The 18,223-nt window shown below is 40.2% G+C and overlaps 2 protein-coding genes across 4 annotated transcripts in view; one reads left to right on the forward strand and one right to left on the reverse strand.

Moving 5' to 3' along the window:
• ETFRF1 (electron transfer flavoprotein regulatory factor 1) overlaps nt 1–885 on the reverse strand; it is a 6,562-nt gene extending 5,677 nt beyond the window's left edge. Inside the window, exon 1 of the mRNA XM_027838598.1 lies at nt 782–885. The gene's annotated coding sequence lies outside the window, so the exon portion shown is untranslated. The remainder of the gene's footprint in view (nt 1–781) is intronic.
• A 232-nt stretch (nt 886–1,117) lies between these two features.
• Nucleotides 1,118–18,223, forward strand: part of CASC1 (cancer susceptibility 1) — a 76,439-nt gene continuing 59,333 nt past the window's right edge. For 2 of the 3 annotated variants that reach the window (XM_027838595.1, XM_027838597.1), the window contains exons 1-4: nt 1,224–1,496; nt 2,007–2,024; nt 2,176–2,193; nt 2,356–2,373. In XM_027838595.1, coding sequence (XP_027694396.1) covers nt 1,401–1,496; nt 2,007–2,024; nt 2,176–2,193; nt 2,356–2,373 — 150 coding nt within the window. In that variant the 5' untranslated portion in view covers nt 1,224–1,400. Of the gene's footprint in view, nt 1,200–1,223; nt 1,497–2,006; nt 2,025–2,175; nt 2,194–2,355; nt 2,374–18,223 lie in introns of those variants that run through there. The other variant, XM_027838596.1, reaches the window with a different exon arrangement.

Consider the following 18,223-nt stretch of genomic DNA (forward strand, 5'->3'; position numbering starts at 1 on the left):
GTGTGTGTGTGTGTGTGTGTGTGTGTGTGTGTGTGTGTGTGTGTGATGGACTCTCGGGAAGTCTGTGAACCGTATGGATCTCTTTTGAGTCAACTAGCTTTTGTTACTTAGCACGGTGAGGGCTACCATGCTAAATGTCAGAATGCATTTTTTCTTTTCTTTTTTTTTCAGAATGCATTTTAAATGTATTCAATAAAACGGATACAAAGGACATCAGTTATACTGAAATACAGTTATCAATTTTTTTTAGAGTTTACGGGTCCCAGGTAAGGAATCTTTGATCTCCTCCACCCTCCTCATTTTACAGTGACAGAGGCCTAGGGAAGCCAAAGTGACTTGCTAGGAAATAGAGCTGGGATTCGAACTCGGGTCTTTTGGTCTCAAACCCAGGGACTCCTAACCCCATCCTTCATGTGGGGATCAAGCCCCCACGTCTCCCCTTTTGCAGTTAACTGTCAACAGGGCGGGAGGAGCTGGGCCTCCCACTGGTTTACGCCGTGGGGTCAAACCCGGGGAGCGTCTCCAGCCGAGGCCCGACCCAATCAAGGCGGGAGAACGCGCCCGGCTGGAAGACGCCCCCTTCCGGCCCTCCCCCACGCCGGTGCCCAAGGTCGGTCACGACTGGGCCGAGCCCCGCTGGAGAAAACGGCGGATGCAGCGAGGCCAGCCGCCCTGGGGCAGAAAGGGAGAAGAAGAAGGGACCCTCCCGCCCCCGCATCGGCGCCCTCCATCGCGTCCCCCTCCCTGGACACCGACAAATCAAGAGCCCAGAACACTTCACCTTCTGCCGCAAACCCAGACGCTTTCCGGCAGCACCGCCCGCCGTGGCGTAAAACTCAAGTAGTCTGGTCGGGCTCCTCTCCCCTGAGAACGAATGGGAAGGTCAGAGAGAGAGGGGGCGGGGCCGCGAGGCGGTGGGAGTCGGGGGAGTGAGGGTGCGAAAAGCGGCTGCGCGGAGGCAGAGGCTCCGGCAAAGCCCGGGCAAGTCCGCTGGCACGCGCTCCGGTCTCGAGGAGCCGGGACACCTGGCTTCCACCGCCAGGTGGGAAAGGGCGGGACACAGAAGCTTTCATTGCGGCTGCGCAGGAAGTGGCGCCACTTCTAGGAGGCTGGTAGTCCTGGCAACGGAGAGGGCCATTTGTCAACAGTGTGCGAGCTCCTGCGGTGGCTGGGGCAGCGGGGATAAACGCAGTTTCATGGTGAGCTCCGGAGACTCCAAGAAAGGGCAGCTTCGGGGAGGCAGGGAGGGTGATAAGCTCTGTCTCCTTACTGGGGTCCGAGTGAATGGATGCATTAGAACTAAAGAGAGTTAGCTAGATGATGAATCAGTGGACTTTATATGTACGATACAAACTATCCCAAAAGTCTTAGTGCAGTTTTAAGCTATTAAGAAAAAAGAAATGCTTTTTAATGCACTAAGACTTTTGGGACACTGTGTATGGAGAGATGGATGGAGGATGCATGAGCAGCTCAGGAGGTGTGAGCAACCAGGTGAGGTAGGTAGCCACGGCGTTCTCTCGATCCTTCCCTCTGCAGAGTTAGGAACTCAGAATTTTTTAGTAGCAAATTGACGGGCCAAGTAAAATGTTTTCCAAAGGAACAAACAAGCGAATGACTGCTCATGGGACACTTGCGATGTTAGAATTTACTTTAAAATCAAACAAAGCAAAACAAAAAAAAATGGACCTGAGCTGGCAACTTTTGGCGATTGATAATAAACTTTTCCATTAAATACCTTTGAGATGGAAACCATGCGTGCTTTCTGGCGTTTCCACAAATAATTAAAATTGATAAATAGGTAAAGTGTGTTGCAAACCTTAAAGCTGTATATAAATGCTAGCTATTGTCCCTTCATATGAGTAAATGAATTATATTCTGAGTTCTTGGAATGAGCTTGCTTGTGTTGCATCTCAGTTTCTGGGGGAACGTATGTTATGTGGTGTGTGTGTGTCTGTGTGTGTGTGTGTTTACTGACTTTATACTCTTTAATTTTTCCCCACATCTAGGCTCCCAAATCAAATAAGGTAAGTTCAAATGAATTATATTATGAGTTCTTGGAAGAATATGGGTTGAGTACTCTGAGCATGCACCTGCTGTGTTGCATCTAAGTTTCTGGGGGAACGTGTATATGTATACTTACTGACTTTATACTCCTTTATTTTTCCCCACTTCTAGGCTCCCAAATCAAAAAAGGTAAGTTCAAATGAATTATATTCAGAGTTCATGGAATAGTACCTGCTTATGTTTGCCTCTCAGTTTCTGGGGGAACCTGTGCATGCGAGTGCGTGTGTGTGTGTGTGTGTGTGTGTGTGTACACTTACTGACTTTATAATCTTTTATTTCTCCCACTTCTAGGCTCCCAAATCAAAAAAGGTAAGTTCAAATGATTAGTTTCTCAAATTACATAGCTAAGTGCATAAAGACAAAATTTTCGTATCATAGTTCATTTATTATTCATCTTTACTTTTGCTAACATTTTGGCAATTGAACTTTTAAAGTTCTTTACAACTTATGTAATAAAAACTTCAGACCGTTAACAGTATGTAAGCATTTGAAAGGCAAGATAGATCTTTAAAACCATCCTTAAAAAAGCAAACTTAATAGCTGCTAAGATTGACAGTTGAAATGTGTTATTTTTGTTCAAACTTATCTTCATTCCATCATATGATGCCTGATATTTTCATACTCAGATTTTAAATGGGTCACCTTAAGCAATATATGCCTGATTTGTTATATTCTAAACTATATTTGTTCTGTAGTAAAGAATTGTAGCTGTATGTGTCTCGTTTCAAAGGTAGTTGGGGTTTTTTTTAAGTTGTTTTTTTTTTAATAAATTTCTCAATTTTTAGTTTTCAGCATTCAAAGATTTTGAGTTGCAACTTTTCTCCCCTTCTCTTCCCTCCGTACATCCCAAGACGGCATGTAAATTGATATAGGCTCAACATATATATTCATGTTAAACCTGTATTCACATTAGTCATGTTGTAAAGAAGAATTAGAACCAATGGGAGAAACTACAAGAAAGAAGAAACAAAAAAAGAGAGAGAGAACAAATAATATGCTACTGTCTGCATTCAGACTCCATCATGAGTCTTTTGGAGATATCTTAGGTCCTTGTATTGCTGAGAAAGCTTAAGTCTATCAATAATATTAGTCATCGCACAGTGTGGCTGTTACTGTGTATGTACAATGTTCTCCTGGTTCTGCTCACTTCACTTAGCATCAGTCCATATAAGTCTTTCCAGGTTTTCCTGAAGTCTGCCTGCTCATCATTTCTTAGAGTACAAAAGTATTCCATTACATTCATATACCACAACTTGTTCAGCCATTCCCCATTGATGGGCATCCGGTAGTTCATTTTAATGAATGGTCTTGAACTGTTTAAATCTTTCAGGATTTTTTTGCTCAACTATGAAGAAGGTGTTTTATTTGTGCCGTAAACATTCTGAACATACTTGTCAAAATATTGCTTCATATCATCCTTGCATTCTAAAAATTCAGTTGTAAATTTAAAATAATATTCATGTTTTATGACATCTCTTTTTTTTGCTTAAGTGGTAAATGTTTCAACTTTATCAGAAATTCAGGGTGGAAATTCCCTTCACTGCTGCAGATCTACAACCTAATTTGCAGTCTTCAAGAATTGTGTGGTGTCCCTGAAAGTTAAATGATTAATTCATAGTGACATAGCTAGTAGGTAATAGAGATCTTCTTGACTCCAAAACTAGTCTTTTGCATAGTCTACCATTGTCCTAGCATCAAGAAGATAATTTCTGGGGTTGAAAAGATAATCAACTGTTCATTCCCTAATATTTGGAAGCAAATACAATTTAAGTGGATAGTTATGTAGAAGGAAGTATTAGTATTACTACCGTGACACTCAAAAAAGAGAAAGCGGAAAACAATGTGTAAACTACACATTCACAGACAAAGCAGCCATATGGGTCCCAAGATAGTAGGAAAAGTGGTGCTTCTATCTCTGAATGTTCCTTCCAGGTCTGTGATAAATCTTTTGAGCTGTTAAGCTTTGCACTCATTTAGTAAACTTAAATTGCCTTAGGCAAAGGTTGCCTGAGGGTTGGCCTGCCTCAAGTCTTCCCATTCCAATCCTTCCTCCATTCAGCCACTGTGATTTTCCTAAAGCCTAGGTCCAATAGTGTCCCCATAGCCACATAAACTTCAGTGGTTTCCTATTGCTTCCAGAATCAAATGCTAAATGGTTTGGCATTCAAACTATTCAAAGCCCTTCGAAACCTTGTCCCCACCCTTCCAATCTTCTTATACCTTACTCCCCAACATATATTCTTTGGTGCACCTTATAGTGGCTTCCTGGCTGTTTCACAAAGAAGACACTGCATTTTTCAGCTCTGGCCATTTTCTCTGAGTGTTCCTCATGCCTGGAATGCTTTCTTTCCTCCATTCTTACTACTGACCTCCTTAGCCTGAAGTCCCAATTAAAATCCCACTTTCTATAGAAAATCATCTGTAGCCCCTCTTAGTTCCAATACCTTCCTTGTGTTAATTATATTCTATTTATTCTGTATATAGTTTGTTTTGTATAGATTTGTATGTTGTCACCTCCCTTAGATTGTAAGCTCCTTGAGGGCAGGGACTCTTCCTTTTGTATACCCAACATTTAGCACAATATCTGGCACATAGGAGATGCTTAATAAATGTTTACTGATACTGATGTTGTAGTTTTTAGCTCCATGTATTCCCTACACACGGGCGTTACTACTCATGGACATAATATATATTGGTGAGAGAGTGCTCCCTGTGTTGCAGGGGTGGGGAACCTGTGGCCCTTGAGGTCCACAAGTGTGGCCCTTTGACTGAATCCAAACTTCACAGAACAAATCCCCTTAATAGAAGGATTTGTTCTGGTAAACTTGGACTCAGTCAAAAGGCTGCATCCAAGGACCTAGAGGGCTGCATGTGGCCTTGAGGCCGCAGGTTTCCCAATTCTGGTAGGGGAAGAATTTTGTAACCATTCTTTTTGCTGTGCCATTTGAGTAAATGATTTTGCTGAGAGCTAAATAAATCTGAATTCCTCTGGAAGATAGCTCCTTCTTGACCAAACTTCGTAATATTTGATGTGACTTTCTCTCATGGTACCTGTCATGTACACTTGGACAGGAGTAGACATACTCCTTGCTCCCCCGGGCCACTCTGTACTGTCATCACTTCTTTGAGATTCACTCCATTCAGCCTATTCAGAACTTCATTGTAATTACTTGCTGAGCTCTAGAACACTTTTCTTTTCTAAAGTTCCAGTACTTGACTTGCAATATTCTTTCTGCCCTAACCCTTGACCTTATATTTGAGGAAATCAATATACATATTGATATCTCTTCATACTACTTGGATTCCAAATTAATCAACTTCATCAACTCCTTTGGTAAATATATTTTTACTCCCTCTGAGCCATTTATAGGGAAGAGTCATCCCTTGAGTTCATTATCACCCATAACACTTAAGATCCAGACCTCTGATCATGACCTCCTGTTCTTCCCTTTCTCCTTCTGCCTCAAATTTATTTTTAATTTTTATTGATGTCTTTTGTTTTTATATGACCTTATTTCCAAATGTATTCCACCTTTCTTTCCTACCCAGCAAGCTATCCCATATAATAAAGAATAAAAAATAAAGAGGAAAAAAAGTTCAGCAGAACTAATTGACACATCAGTTTAATTCAGCATTATTTGCAACAGTCCACATTCATAGTCCCTCACCTGTACAAAGAGGAAAGGGAGATACCTTTTCTCATTTCTTCTTAGGTACTAAGCTTGATCATTAAAATTTAACAGCATTAAGTTTTTATTTTTGTTACTATCCTTTCTATTTATATTGAATATGTTGTTTTTCTGGTTCAGCTTACTTCATTATATTTTTCCATGGTTCTCTGAATTCTTCACACCATAATTATTTTATAACTCTGTAATATTCCATTACATTCATATACCACAGTTTGTAGAGCCTTTCCCCAATCAATAGGCATAGACTTTGTTTTTAGTTCTTTATTACAACAGAAAATGAAATTATGTGTATTTTGGTGTCATCCATTCTTTGCAGGTCACCACAGTGCTACCTTCCATGAACTCATGCTTCAAGGGACAACCATTTGATTATCTGCCTCCCTCAATGATTAGTATAACATCCCCTTTTGTTTCCCTATAGAAAAATGCTCTGTTCACCTACCCGAGGTGTTAGCTCCCTTATTCCTGTTTGTTTCAACCCTAATCCTCAAGTGTCTCGCTCTGGATCTCTCTAACCCTTCCACTGCTCTCTTCCTGATTAACATACCTCCTTTTATTTTAATTTTTTTCTTTTCTCACTTCTTCCATCTTCTGACACTGAGATTGGCTCCCTCATAATGGCACTGATTCACTGGCCCTTTTTCCAGCACCAGTTATCCTTCCTTTCATACTTCCTGAATTACTGCTTGTGGTGGGAGTCAGAATACTTGTTCCCCATTGACAATTCCAGACTTTGCTTCTAACAATGTCATTCTGCAGATTTTCCTCTTTTGAAGTTCAATGATACCCAAATTTGTCAACTTTACAAATTCTGGTGGCTGTAATCTCCCAACCCCTAGGGCATTCTTCCTCTTTTCTTAATAAGTTTAGTGTCTGGCTTATTATCTTTTTCTTCAATTTCTGCCCTCATACTAGGAGGAAGTACATACCCACATATACACACATGTATATATGTATGTATATACACACATATACATCTATGTATTATGTGTGTGTATAAATGTTCCCTCAAATACTCTTAACTTCCCAGTTCCTCAATCTATTCAATTCCCTTGACTTCCCTCGTCTAATTCACTTCAGTAACACACAATATACCCTGAATTTTGCCACCATTCACAAGTATCTTTTAAAATAATTGCACTTTAACATTCATTTAAAAATTTTTATTTTTAATTCTCCCCCTCCCTTAAGCCCCTCCCCCATCCATTGAGAAGACAAGCTATATGATATCAATTATATATATAAAGTCATACAAAATATACTTGCATATATATTAGCCATGTTGCAAAACAAAAAAAGCCAAGAAAAATAAAGCAAAAAAATATATATGCTTCAGTCTGCACTCAGGGTTCATCAGTTCTCTCTCTCTCTCTGAATATAGATATTTTTCTTCATGAGTCCTTTGGAATTGTCTTGGATGGTTGTATTGATTAGAGTAGCTGTCTTTCAAAGTTGAACATCATTACAGTATTGCTATTATGATGTACAGTGTTCTCCTGGTTCTATTCACCTCACTTTGTATCAGTTCATATAAATTTTCCCAAGTTTTTCTGAAACCATCCGCCTCATCATTTTTATAGCACAATACCTCTATCACAATCATGTACCATAATTTGTTCAGCCATTCTCCAGTTGATGAGCATCTCCTCAATTTCCAACTCTTTGCCACCACAAAAAGAGTTGCTATAAATGTTTTTGTACATATAGATACTTTTCCTTTCTGTTTGATCTCTTTGGGTTACAGACCCAGTAGTGGTGTTGCTGGGTCAAAGACTGTGCATGGTTTTAGCCCTTTGGTCACAGTTCCAAATTGCTCTCCAAAATGTCATTTCACAACTTCCATAAATGGTATATTAATCTACCTATTTTTTGCATCTCCCCCAGCATTTGTCATTTCCCTTTTCTGTTTTGTAGCCTATCTGATAGGTATGAGGTGATACCTCAGAACTGTTTTAATGTGAAGGAGATTGTGTCAGTGGGTGGGGCTTGGTACCAAATTCTGAATCCAGGCCAGAACTACAATCCAAGACAGCTTGTAGAAGAAGGTCGGCCTGGCCGCAGGCAGCCTCTCAAATAGAGATTTCATAGGAGTGGCTTTAAGACTTTAATGGGGACAGTATCTAGAATACCAGTACAGTTGTTTTGCTCTGAGACTGTAGCAGGAGATAGAACCAGTGCCTACCCATTCCATTCAACAGTACAGATCCTGGCTGTGGCGCTGTCTTTTTTTTTTTTTTTCTTTTGCGAGGCAGTTGGAGTTAAGTGACTTGCCCACGGTCACACAGGTAGTGAGTATCATGTGTCTGAGGCCAGATTTGAACTCAGGTCCTCCTGACTCTAGGGCTGGTGCTCTATCCACTGTGCCCCCCCACCTCCATGCACTGTATTAATCTAAAAATTGAAGGGCAAAAACAAGATAACTCTTAAAATCAAGAAATACTATGGGCTAAAAGAATCCTAAGATTAAATCCCAGAGGAAGGCAATAACCCAGAATAATTAGAAAAAAGTATGGATTAGCCACAAAAACTCCAAGAGTGCTTGGATATTATGAAGAGCTGAAACAAGATATGGCTGTCTTATGTATATGTATATCTGGATACACACATATAAATAGGACACTTAGAAAAGAGTATGTGAGATAAGAGCAAAAATTGAACAACCTTAGACAAATAGTTTACAACATGAAAAATGAAATGGAGCAAACAATTAAATGATTTAATGAGATAACAAGAAATATTAGAATATTATTAGAATATATTATTAGAAAATATTAGAATATTAGAGTCAAAAGACTGAAAAAATTAGAACAAGTAAGAAACTTCTAAAAAATGATTGACCTAGAGAATCATTGGACTTCTGGAAAGTCATTACAAAAAAACAAAGTTCAGATAGCATATTTCAAGAAATTATGAAGAAAATTGCCCATAGATATTAGGGCAAGAGTACAAAGTTAAAATTAAAGAATCTGCCAGTCATGTCCTGAAAGAACCCCCAAATTGAACACACCCAGAAACATCGTAGAAAAAATCCAGAGTTTTCGGTTTGAAAAAAAAGGTACTGCGATTAAAGCAGAGGAAAGAGGTCAAATACCAAAGAACTATAGTCAGTATTGCCCAAGACTAAGTTACAACAAGAACTCTTGGACTATATTATACAAAAAGGCAAAAGATAAAAGATTATAACCAGGAATGATTTATCCTGGAAAACTAAGTGTAATACTACAGGGGGAAAATGGATCATTAATAGACTAGAGGAATTTCAAGCATTCCTGTTGAGAAAACCAGAGCTGGGTACAATCTTTGGAAGAACAAATACAAGACGTAAGAGATTTGTAAAGGTAATTAGATAAGACAAATATGAGTTAGTATGACTGTGTCTGTAGTAACATTTTATTCATAGCCTAACAATTGATAAACTAAGCGATACTTAATATTGCAACAGTTAGCACCATTGAAAGATATTTTGCTTATATAAGCAATTTGTGATTGCCACATAAACCTTATATGAGAGAGGGAGAGAGCTAGAGGACTACTCATAGTAGAGAGTTTTTTTTTTTTTTTTTTGAAAAAAACACAAAAGATAAGGATGGAATTCAAAGTAAAAAAAATTGAAAAAGACAAATGCAAACAAAAATAAAATTAAAACCTGAAGTATTTAAAAAAAAAAAAAGTGAATCTGAAAAAATTTCAAAATATGAGTACCTGGAAAAAAAGGTAAAATAAAGAAGACCAGATAGTAGAAAACCACCCCATACCAAGTAATTCAGAGACTAAGCAACTTGTCTCTGTAAAATAGCTCCCTAAAGTGGTAGCTATTGCCCATAAGTAGTTGGGAAAAAAGTATTGGGCAGTTAGCTAACCAGACAGAGACTGTTCACTAGTTAAATATAGAGTGACTGCCTGAGCTATGTAACTTGTAAGGTTATCATAGATAATTCATATTGTTTGTAAATTGTAATATCCAGTCTGGTTTCTGCAAACTCATATGGGAATGCAGATGTGTAGGTCTGAAGGTAGTTAAAATTAACCCAAACCATCAGTGAGTTATACCATATGTGCAGATAGGTTAGCAGGTCCCAAAAGGGCTAGAACCTTTCTACTAGTGCCCAAGAATAAGTTATATTATATAGGGAAATCAGGAGGTGTGCTTACATGTATTGCTAAATGACAATACTATTGTGTGCCGGCCGCGCCGTGCACTCTCCTCCTATAAGGAGCAGGCTGCCAGAGTCATACTACTTACCAGTCTTCGGAGCCTACCCGCATAAACACACAGAGACGAGCCGACCAGGAGGTGCCAACACCCGAGCTTTATTCAGAGGCCATCACAACAAGGCCAAGCAAGAAGGCCATAGCAAGAGAGCAGGAGCAAAGAGAGAGTACACCTAGGAAGTCAGGCCCAGATACCGGGAGGAGGCGTCTGGGGTCAGTGCTACACAAAGGGAAGGTACGTGACCCAGGAAGTCAGGAAGGACACAGGAAGGAGGCGTCTGGGGTTGACGTTGCACTTAGGGAGGGGACTAAACAAAGGAACTCGTTCTCTGCCGTCCCACTCCCACGTGGCACAGCCCCCTGCCTCAGGAGCACGTGCTCCAGCTACTTCCTTGTATTCTGTTCCTTCCCCAGCTTATCACAGCTCCACATAGCACTGCCCACTGCCTCAGGAGCGTGAGCTCCGGTTACTTCTCCATATCCAGCCGCCATCCCAGTTCACCACAACTCCGCCTAGCACAGCCCCTGCCTCGGGAGCGTGAGCTCCGGTTATTTCCTAATATCTTGTTCCTACCCCGTCTTGCCACAACCTCTACTTGGCAGTAGCCAACATCAGACAGTCCCTCACACTATTGCCTGTGGGGATGATAAATGCTTTGGCTGTTATAGTAGTCCAGACCTTACTCAAGCTGGTCTGCTCTTTTAGGTTCAGTTGGAATGAAATAAATGGAATGAAATAAGACAATCACTGCCTAACATTTACCAAAAAAAAAAAAAGCATATTGAACAATACCGTGGAAAGGATACTTGGCAAGAAAATAGCACTGGTTCAGGAAGACATAGGCCTTCTCCTTTTCCCCCTCCCCTTTTCCCCCTCCCAATTCATAGAGGAATATGACTGGTGAGCTGGACGGCTTGGGTCATATGGGTGTGATGACTCAGAGCTATGGGACATTTGCTAAGCTTGAAGGGTACTGATTTCTCAAGATTCATCTTTTTATGCCCTAGAAGATCAGGAAGCATCATTAATGGCTGAAGCCTTAGGTCTCTGGACCAGTCAAGCCTCAGGGACATTTTCCCTGCCTTTAGAGAAAAACACTAGTCTGGCCTACATGGCACAGCCTCTACTAGATTTTGCTCCTATCAAAGATATTATTTCATATGTTAGTATATGTTGATTATATATCAATTAAAATTACTTTTCTGATTTATATTTTAAAAATTAATTTACTGGTAATGGTTTTTGGTTATGTAATTGCATTATGAAAATACTGTAGCTATATGCACACCTGTTAGATATGCATTTTTCTACTGTTTTTTAAATTTTGTTTTTGTAGAGTGGGTATACATTTACCAGTGCTTTGTGTACATGTGATTGATCCTGCACATATGTAGTTAGTAAAGCACCTTGTCAGATAATGTTTTGAATATATTGACCATTTGCTGTATCAATGTGATTATGATGTATATGGTACTATGGATTACTGCCTGTGATCTAAGAATAATCATTCTTAATTTAGTGAATGTTAAGATCTGTTATGATGTACATAATGCATATTTACAGATGTTTGTGTACTTTGGTTTTGCGTGGATTGCACAGCATTGGGCTGAAGAGGAGAATATGGCAAAGTCCATTGCCCTTGGGGTAACAGTGAAGTAAAATGAAAGGTTGGAAGAATCACATGAAAGGTTAGAAGATGAGGGCAAGACTTTCTTTTTTTTAATAAATTTTTTATTTTTTTATTTTTAACGTGTTTTTAAAGCTTTGGGTTACAAATTTTATCCCTTCTTCCCTCCCCACCCACTCTCATTGAAAAGGCAAGCATCTCGGTACAGGTTATAGATGTGTAGTCATGCAAAACACTTCCATAGTAGTCCTGTTGTGAAAAACTAAGTATATTTCTCTTCATCCTATCCTACCCCCCATTTATTCTACTCTCTCTTTTGACCCTGTCCCTCCTCAGAAGTGTTTGCTTCTGATTATCCCCTCCCCCAATCTGCCCTCCCCTCTATCAACCCCCTGCTCTCTTGTCCCCTTCCCCCCTTATTTTCCTTTAGGGTAAGATAGATTGCCATACCCCATTGTGTATGTTATTCCCTCCTTAAGCCAAATCCTATGAGAATGAGATTCACTCATTGCCTCTCACCTTCCCCCATTTCCCCTCCACTGTAAAAGCCTTTTCTTGTCTGTTTCATGTGAGATATTTTACCTCATTCTACTTCTCCCTTTCTCCTTCTCCCAGTATAATCCTCTCTCACCCTTTAATTTTATTTTCCAGATATCATTCCTTCATCTTCAACTGTGCCCTCCATCTATCTATCTATACAAACATATAATTTTTTTTCCCTCCCACTACCCTAATACTGACAAAGGACTCATGAGTTACAAATATCATCTTTCCCTGCAGGAATGTAAATAGTTCAACCTTAATAAGTCTCTTATGATTTCTCTTTCCTGTTTATGTCTTCCATATTTCACTTGAGTCTTGTATTTGAAGGTCAAATTTTATATTCAGCTCAGGTCTTTTCCACAGGAATGCTTGAAAGTCCCCTATTTCATTGAATGACCATTTTTTACCCTGAAGGATTATACTCAGTTTTGCTGGGTAGGTGATTCTAGGTTGAAGTCCTAACTCCTTTGCCCTCTGGAATATCATAGTCCATGCCCTCTGGACCCTTAATGTAGAAGCTACTAAATCTTGTGTTATCCTGGTTGTGTTTCCATAGTACTTGAATTGTTTTCCTTCTGGCTGCTTGCAATATCTTCTCCTTGACCTGGGTATTCTGGAATTTGGCTACAACATTCCTAGGAGTTTTTCTTTAGGGATCTCTTTCAGGAGGTTGATCAGTGGATTCTTTCAATTTCTGTTTTGCCCTCTGGTTCTCAAATATCAGGGCAGTTTTCCTTGATAATTTCTTGAAAGGTGATGTCTAGGTCTTTTTTTGATCATGGCTTTCAGATAGTCCAATAATTTTTAAGTTCTCTCTTCTGGATCTATTTTCCAGGTCAGTTGTTTTTCCAGTGAGATATTTCACATTCTCTTCTATTTTTTTCATTCCTTTGGATTAGAGTTACAGTGCTTTGATTTCTCAAATTGTACCTAGTTTCCAATTTCTCCATTCTAATTTTTAAGGAAGTATTTTCTTCAATAAGCTTTTGGACTTCCTTTTGCATTTGGCCAATTTTGCTTTTTAAGGCATTCTTCTCCTCATTGGCTTTTTGGACCTCTTTTGCCATTTGGGTTAGGCTATTTTTTAAGGTGTTATTTTCTTCAGTATTTTTTGGGGTCTCCTTTAGCATCACTTTCAGTTTTTCCTCTACTTCTCTTACTTGCTTCTCAAAATCCTTTATGAGCTCTTCCATGGCCTGGGACCAATTCATATTTTTCTTGGAGGCTTTGGATGTAGGAGCTTTGGCTTCATTGTCTTCTTCTGGTTATATGTTTTGATCTTCTTTGTCATCAAAGTAAGATAATATAGTGTGACTCTTTTTGCACTGCTTGCTCATGATCTCAGCCAGTTACTTGAGTTATACACTCTTTGTTAAGGTAGGAGTCTGTTTCCAGTGTGGAGAATGTACTGTCCCAAGCTTCGGGGGGTTTTGTGCAGTTGTTTTCAGAGATACTTCTAGGGACCTATAAATTTTCAGTTCTTCCAAAGTGCTATGATCAAGGGTGAGGTGTTTACTCCTTTCCTGGCCTGTGCTCTGGTCTATGAGCACTTTTTTCTGTCTTGGAACTGTGAGGAGGGTTTCCTCTCCACAGCCACTACAAGCTCCGCCACGCCAGCACTCCTTCTCACCCCTGGACCGCCACCCAGAACTGTGACCCAGATCCAAGCATGGGCAAAGCAAGAGAATCCTGCACCAGCAAGAGAGATCCCTGCAATCCCCCTCTGATCAGCTACTCGATTCCCCCCATTGTGTGGGCCAGAAGCTCAGGAAGCAGCCTTGGCCCCAAAGAATGGGGCTGGGATCCTGCGCTCCTCTCTTACCACTGCAGTCACAGACTTTTCCCACTGACCTTCTAAGTTGTCTTTGGCGTTCCTGGGTTGAGAAGTCTGGAAACCGCCCCAGCTGCCCGAGATTCAGTCCTCTGAGGCCTGCTCCAGGGTCTCTGCGGCCTGTGCGCCCATGCCAAACTGCGCTCCTCTCCCAGCCCGGCGCGATATACCTTTCTGATCAACCATCCAGGCAGTCTTGGGCTGGAAATTTGTTTCACTCTGTCTTTTTGTGGGTTCTGCTGCTTTAGAATTTGTTTAGAGCCATTTTTTACAGGTATTTGGAGGGGTTTGGGGGAGAGCTCAAGCAAGTCACTGCTTTTACTCCATCATCTTGGCTCCACTCCCGAGAGCAAGACTTTCAACGCGAGTCTATAAACTAGCCCCTTCTCCTTCAGAGTCTGTTATTGTCTTTGCTGTTGGGAAAAACTTTTAGCCGATAATTTTTTCCATTTAGGCTTCCAAGTCCACAATTCCATTCCTTTCATGAGACAATGAACAGAAAGGAGGGATACACAGGTACATGCCTGTCAGCCAATCTATAAAATGAAGGATTTGGAGGCCTCTACAGCCCAATCAGGACTGACTTTTTTGGTGTAGTTGCTATGGTAGCAGTTGGCAGTTATTCTTTCTGCTGTAACTAGGCTTAATTGGAGATGAGCTTTACCGTGCAACTCAGGTGTAGTTGCCTACTGACACTATCATAGTGCTGCTGGAGGAATCAGGTTTGGAGCCAAGAGGGATTCCAGGACTCCTATTTCAGCTTTTGAGAGCCAAGTCAGCTTGTTAGTGGAGGGATGAAAAACTCATCTACCACATTTCCTTGACTCGGTAATTGAGGCCTCTGACCTCTGAAAAGAGCTTCTGGACACATATCTCTTTCCTCTAATCCAGGCCTGCACACCATACAGCCTACGGGCTGCTTGAGACCTGCCAAGGGATTTCAGGCAGCTTGTGAAGAATGTAGAGGATATAAAACAGGCCTGCACAACATACAGCTGTATGTTGCAGTCTAATCCTTTCACCACCAATAATGGTTGGATTAATTTATCTGTGAGAACAAGAGATTTCTCAGAAGCAGTTTAGGTGGGCTCAAGTGCAGAGTCTTTATTTTTTTTCCTATTTAAATTTTTAAAGTTTTAAATTTTAATAATTTTGGCACATATTCTGGATCATGCTGGTAGACCTACATTGAATTCAGCAATAGGAATATTGTGTCATTAAACAGCTGAAGGATGTGAGAGTAATCCAAGAGTTTGTAGGATGAGTACCCTCTAGTGAGCAAAGACAAAACTGCAGCTTTTAGGAAAGTCAGCACATTAATTGTACACACTAAATACTTTCTGAAGTAGCTACTGGGCTAGTGCTGAAGACCACCATGCACCCCTTGGTGACCAGAGTAGGTTCTGAACTTTCTAACTGGTTAATTAATTAAAGTGACAGAGCCAAGTCTGGATATTTCTAGCTTCTGTAGTACCACCAAAAGTAAACCTCACGCACATAGAAAGCTGGACTTGGGAGTCAGGAATATCTGAATTTGAGTCCTGCCTCAGACACCTACTAGCTCTGTCACTGTCCAAAGTCACAGAACCTTTCTGAGATGCAGTACCTTCATCTGTAAAAGAAAGGATTTGGAGGCCTCTACAACCCTTTGCAACTCTAAATCTATGATTCTGTGTTCTTGCCACATAACATTACCTAATTACAATTGGATCTTCATTGATGCCCCCCAGTCCTTTTATTGTTCTGATAGATTATCACCTTTTCCACAGCCATGCTTCACTTTACTCTCTCTACACCTACACAGGCAGTTACCAATCAGGAGACCAGGGCAGAACAGAGTATAGGTCCTTTCAGGGCATGGTCTCTGGTGTGAGCAGTTAGAAGGTAGGTGAAGAGTTTGAGAAGGAGGTAGTTGTGCAGGAGAGAATGAAGTAAATTGTGGCTAGGATTTTCTTAGAAAAATAAGCTGTGGCTTCATCAGTGTATAGGTAATTCTCATAAAGAATCTATAGAGATGAGAAAGTAGACAGATGGGTAGATAGCTGTTGATGTCCTTTTGTACATTTTTATCTTGTAATTGCTACAATGCTTTCCATGATGTATAGAAGAATGTGTGTTATTTAGGATTTTTGCAATTGCAAGTATCAACCTTCTTCTATGAGAATAAGAGATATTGTTTGCTAGAGAATATATGCATGCATAGGGATTGGTAAATTGGGACCTCCTTTTCTACTTAATCTTTGTGAAAGTTCTTCCAATTTCTAATTTAGGTCAATGTAAATATATGAAACCCAAAGGGAAAATCTATAAAGTTTTGGAATTATGCCTAAAAAACTATTAAACTGTGCATATTCTTTAACCCAGCAATTCTGCTACTAGGTCTCCTCTCCGACAGGATAAGAAGCTTATCTGTGCTGCCAAGATAGCCACAAAATCCATCACTGGTCCACTAACCCTCCCTGTGACATGTGGGAATTGCTGTCCATCCTTTCCCCAATACCTCTTTAGGGAGCTATTACTCTTTCTCCCATCTCCTTTTCTCCACTGCCTAATTTGATGCCAAAAGACTTGGTGATCCCAGATAGCTGGTAAGACACTTCCTGAGGAACATCTCGTTTTAACTATATCTGTCCTAGACCTCTATTGGTTACAAAGACTGTACTCCAAAAAAACTTCCTAAGTTTTATGCCTGTGATGTTTCTTTTTCTCTTGGGGTCTGATGGTTGTTTTGTTAGACTTTTACCTCTCATATTCCTTCCAAGTCTTCTAGAACACACTGAGTCCCTTGGCAACTCTCTCCTGTACCAGGTGCACCTTCTGTCATGCCCCTCCCCCAGTTATCCCACACCAGGATGAATAGGCTTACCCCTTGATCCTCGTCGCTCTACAGACTGTTCCCTTCTACCATTACTCAGTAACTTCTACTTCCAAGTTCACTCTAGAGGCAGCTAGAGTGCCTTAACTTAACCTCTCTGCCTCAATTTCCTTATCTGTAAAATGGGATGCTAATAATAGTACCTTATTTCCGAAAGTTATGAGGATAAAATGAAATAATATTTGTAAAGTGCTTTGTAAACCTTAAAGTGTTATGCAAATGCTTGCTATTATTATTATTATCCTATCCAAATTTATTTACCCTTCCAGATTATGATAACAGTTATCTACTAATTTCCAGGTCATTTTCTCTTCTTTTTCAGAGTTCTCTAGCTGGCTCATTGTCTTCCTCTCCAACTAAAACCCACCCTTTTTATACCCACCCTTTTTATCAGGGACTTCAGTATACCTATTAATGTCTCCTCAATCAAGCTAGTGTCCAGTTCATCACTTTTCTCAACTCCTATGACCTTAACCTTCACTCCACTTCAGCCACAAACAAGAATAGTCCTGTTGATCACATTATCACCTACAAGTGTTCTATCTTCACAAAATCATAGCTGAAATTCTTTTGACCTTCTGTTGTTTCATTTTTCCCTGTGCCTCTTGCCTCTTCAACCGGTTCTTTGATTCTATCATAATCTCTAGTGACTTCTCTCCTCCATGCTTTTCTAGTTTATCACTCTTGCTATGGCTTCGCTTTTCTTCCTTCAAAGTCTTTTTTGTAGTTATCCATCTGAACCCCATATTTTCCTCTACTCTTGACTCTTTCTTCCTCATCACCATTCATCCTTTTCCAAAACCCAACCCTAGATTACCCCCACCATCCATCTTTTCCTATGCACGAATTACTGCATAATAATGGAGCAAATCACACAACTGTGTTGACAGAGTCTTCTACAAATAAATGCTATGTATAATCTGAGATGAACTCTTACTGCCATCTTCCATTTTATTGCTCTTCCTTAGTTGACGTCCTATTGTAACACAATAATTGTAAACACAACTCCTGTTTCAGACCTTTTTAACTCTCCTTAAGCCTATGATACCACTACCTCCCTAGCTTTCTCTTCAGAGGATCTTGGCATAGAGAAAATTGAAGCCATCTGTCAAGAGCTTCCTTTTTCTTTCCCCTTCTTCACTCCAAATCCCCTCAACATTTTTACTTTTTCCTCCTTTGGTCTAGTTCCCAGTGAAAGAAGTGTTTCTTATTCTTGACCAAGCTCAACCCCTTTGCCTCCTATAAACTTACCCCTTCATTCATCCTTCTTTCTACTGCCCTCTTTATAATCTTTAGTCTCTCCCTCTCTCCCTTCTTTCAGCTTCTTTTCCATTGCCTTCAAACATCTGGGGATCTTCCATATCCTAAAAAAAAAAAA

Source organism: Vombatus ursinus, unplaced genomic scaffold (assembly GCF_900497805.2).
Source record: "Vombatus ursinus unplaced genomic scaffold, bare-nosed wombat genome assembly UNPS02014830.1, whole genome shotgun sequence".
Classification (NCBI taxonomy): domain Eukaryota; kingdom Metazoa; phylum Chordata; class Mammalia; order Diprotodontia; family Vombatidae; genus Vombatus; species Vombatus ursinus.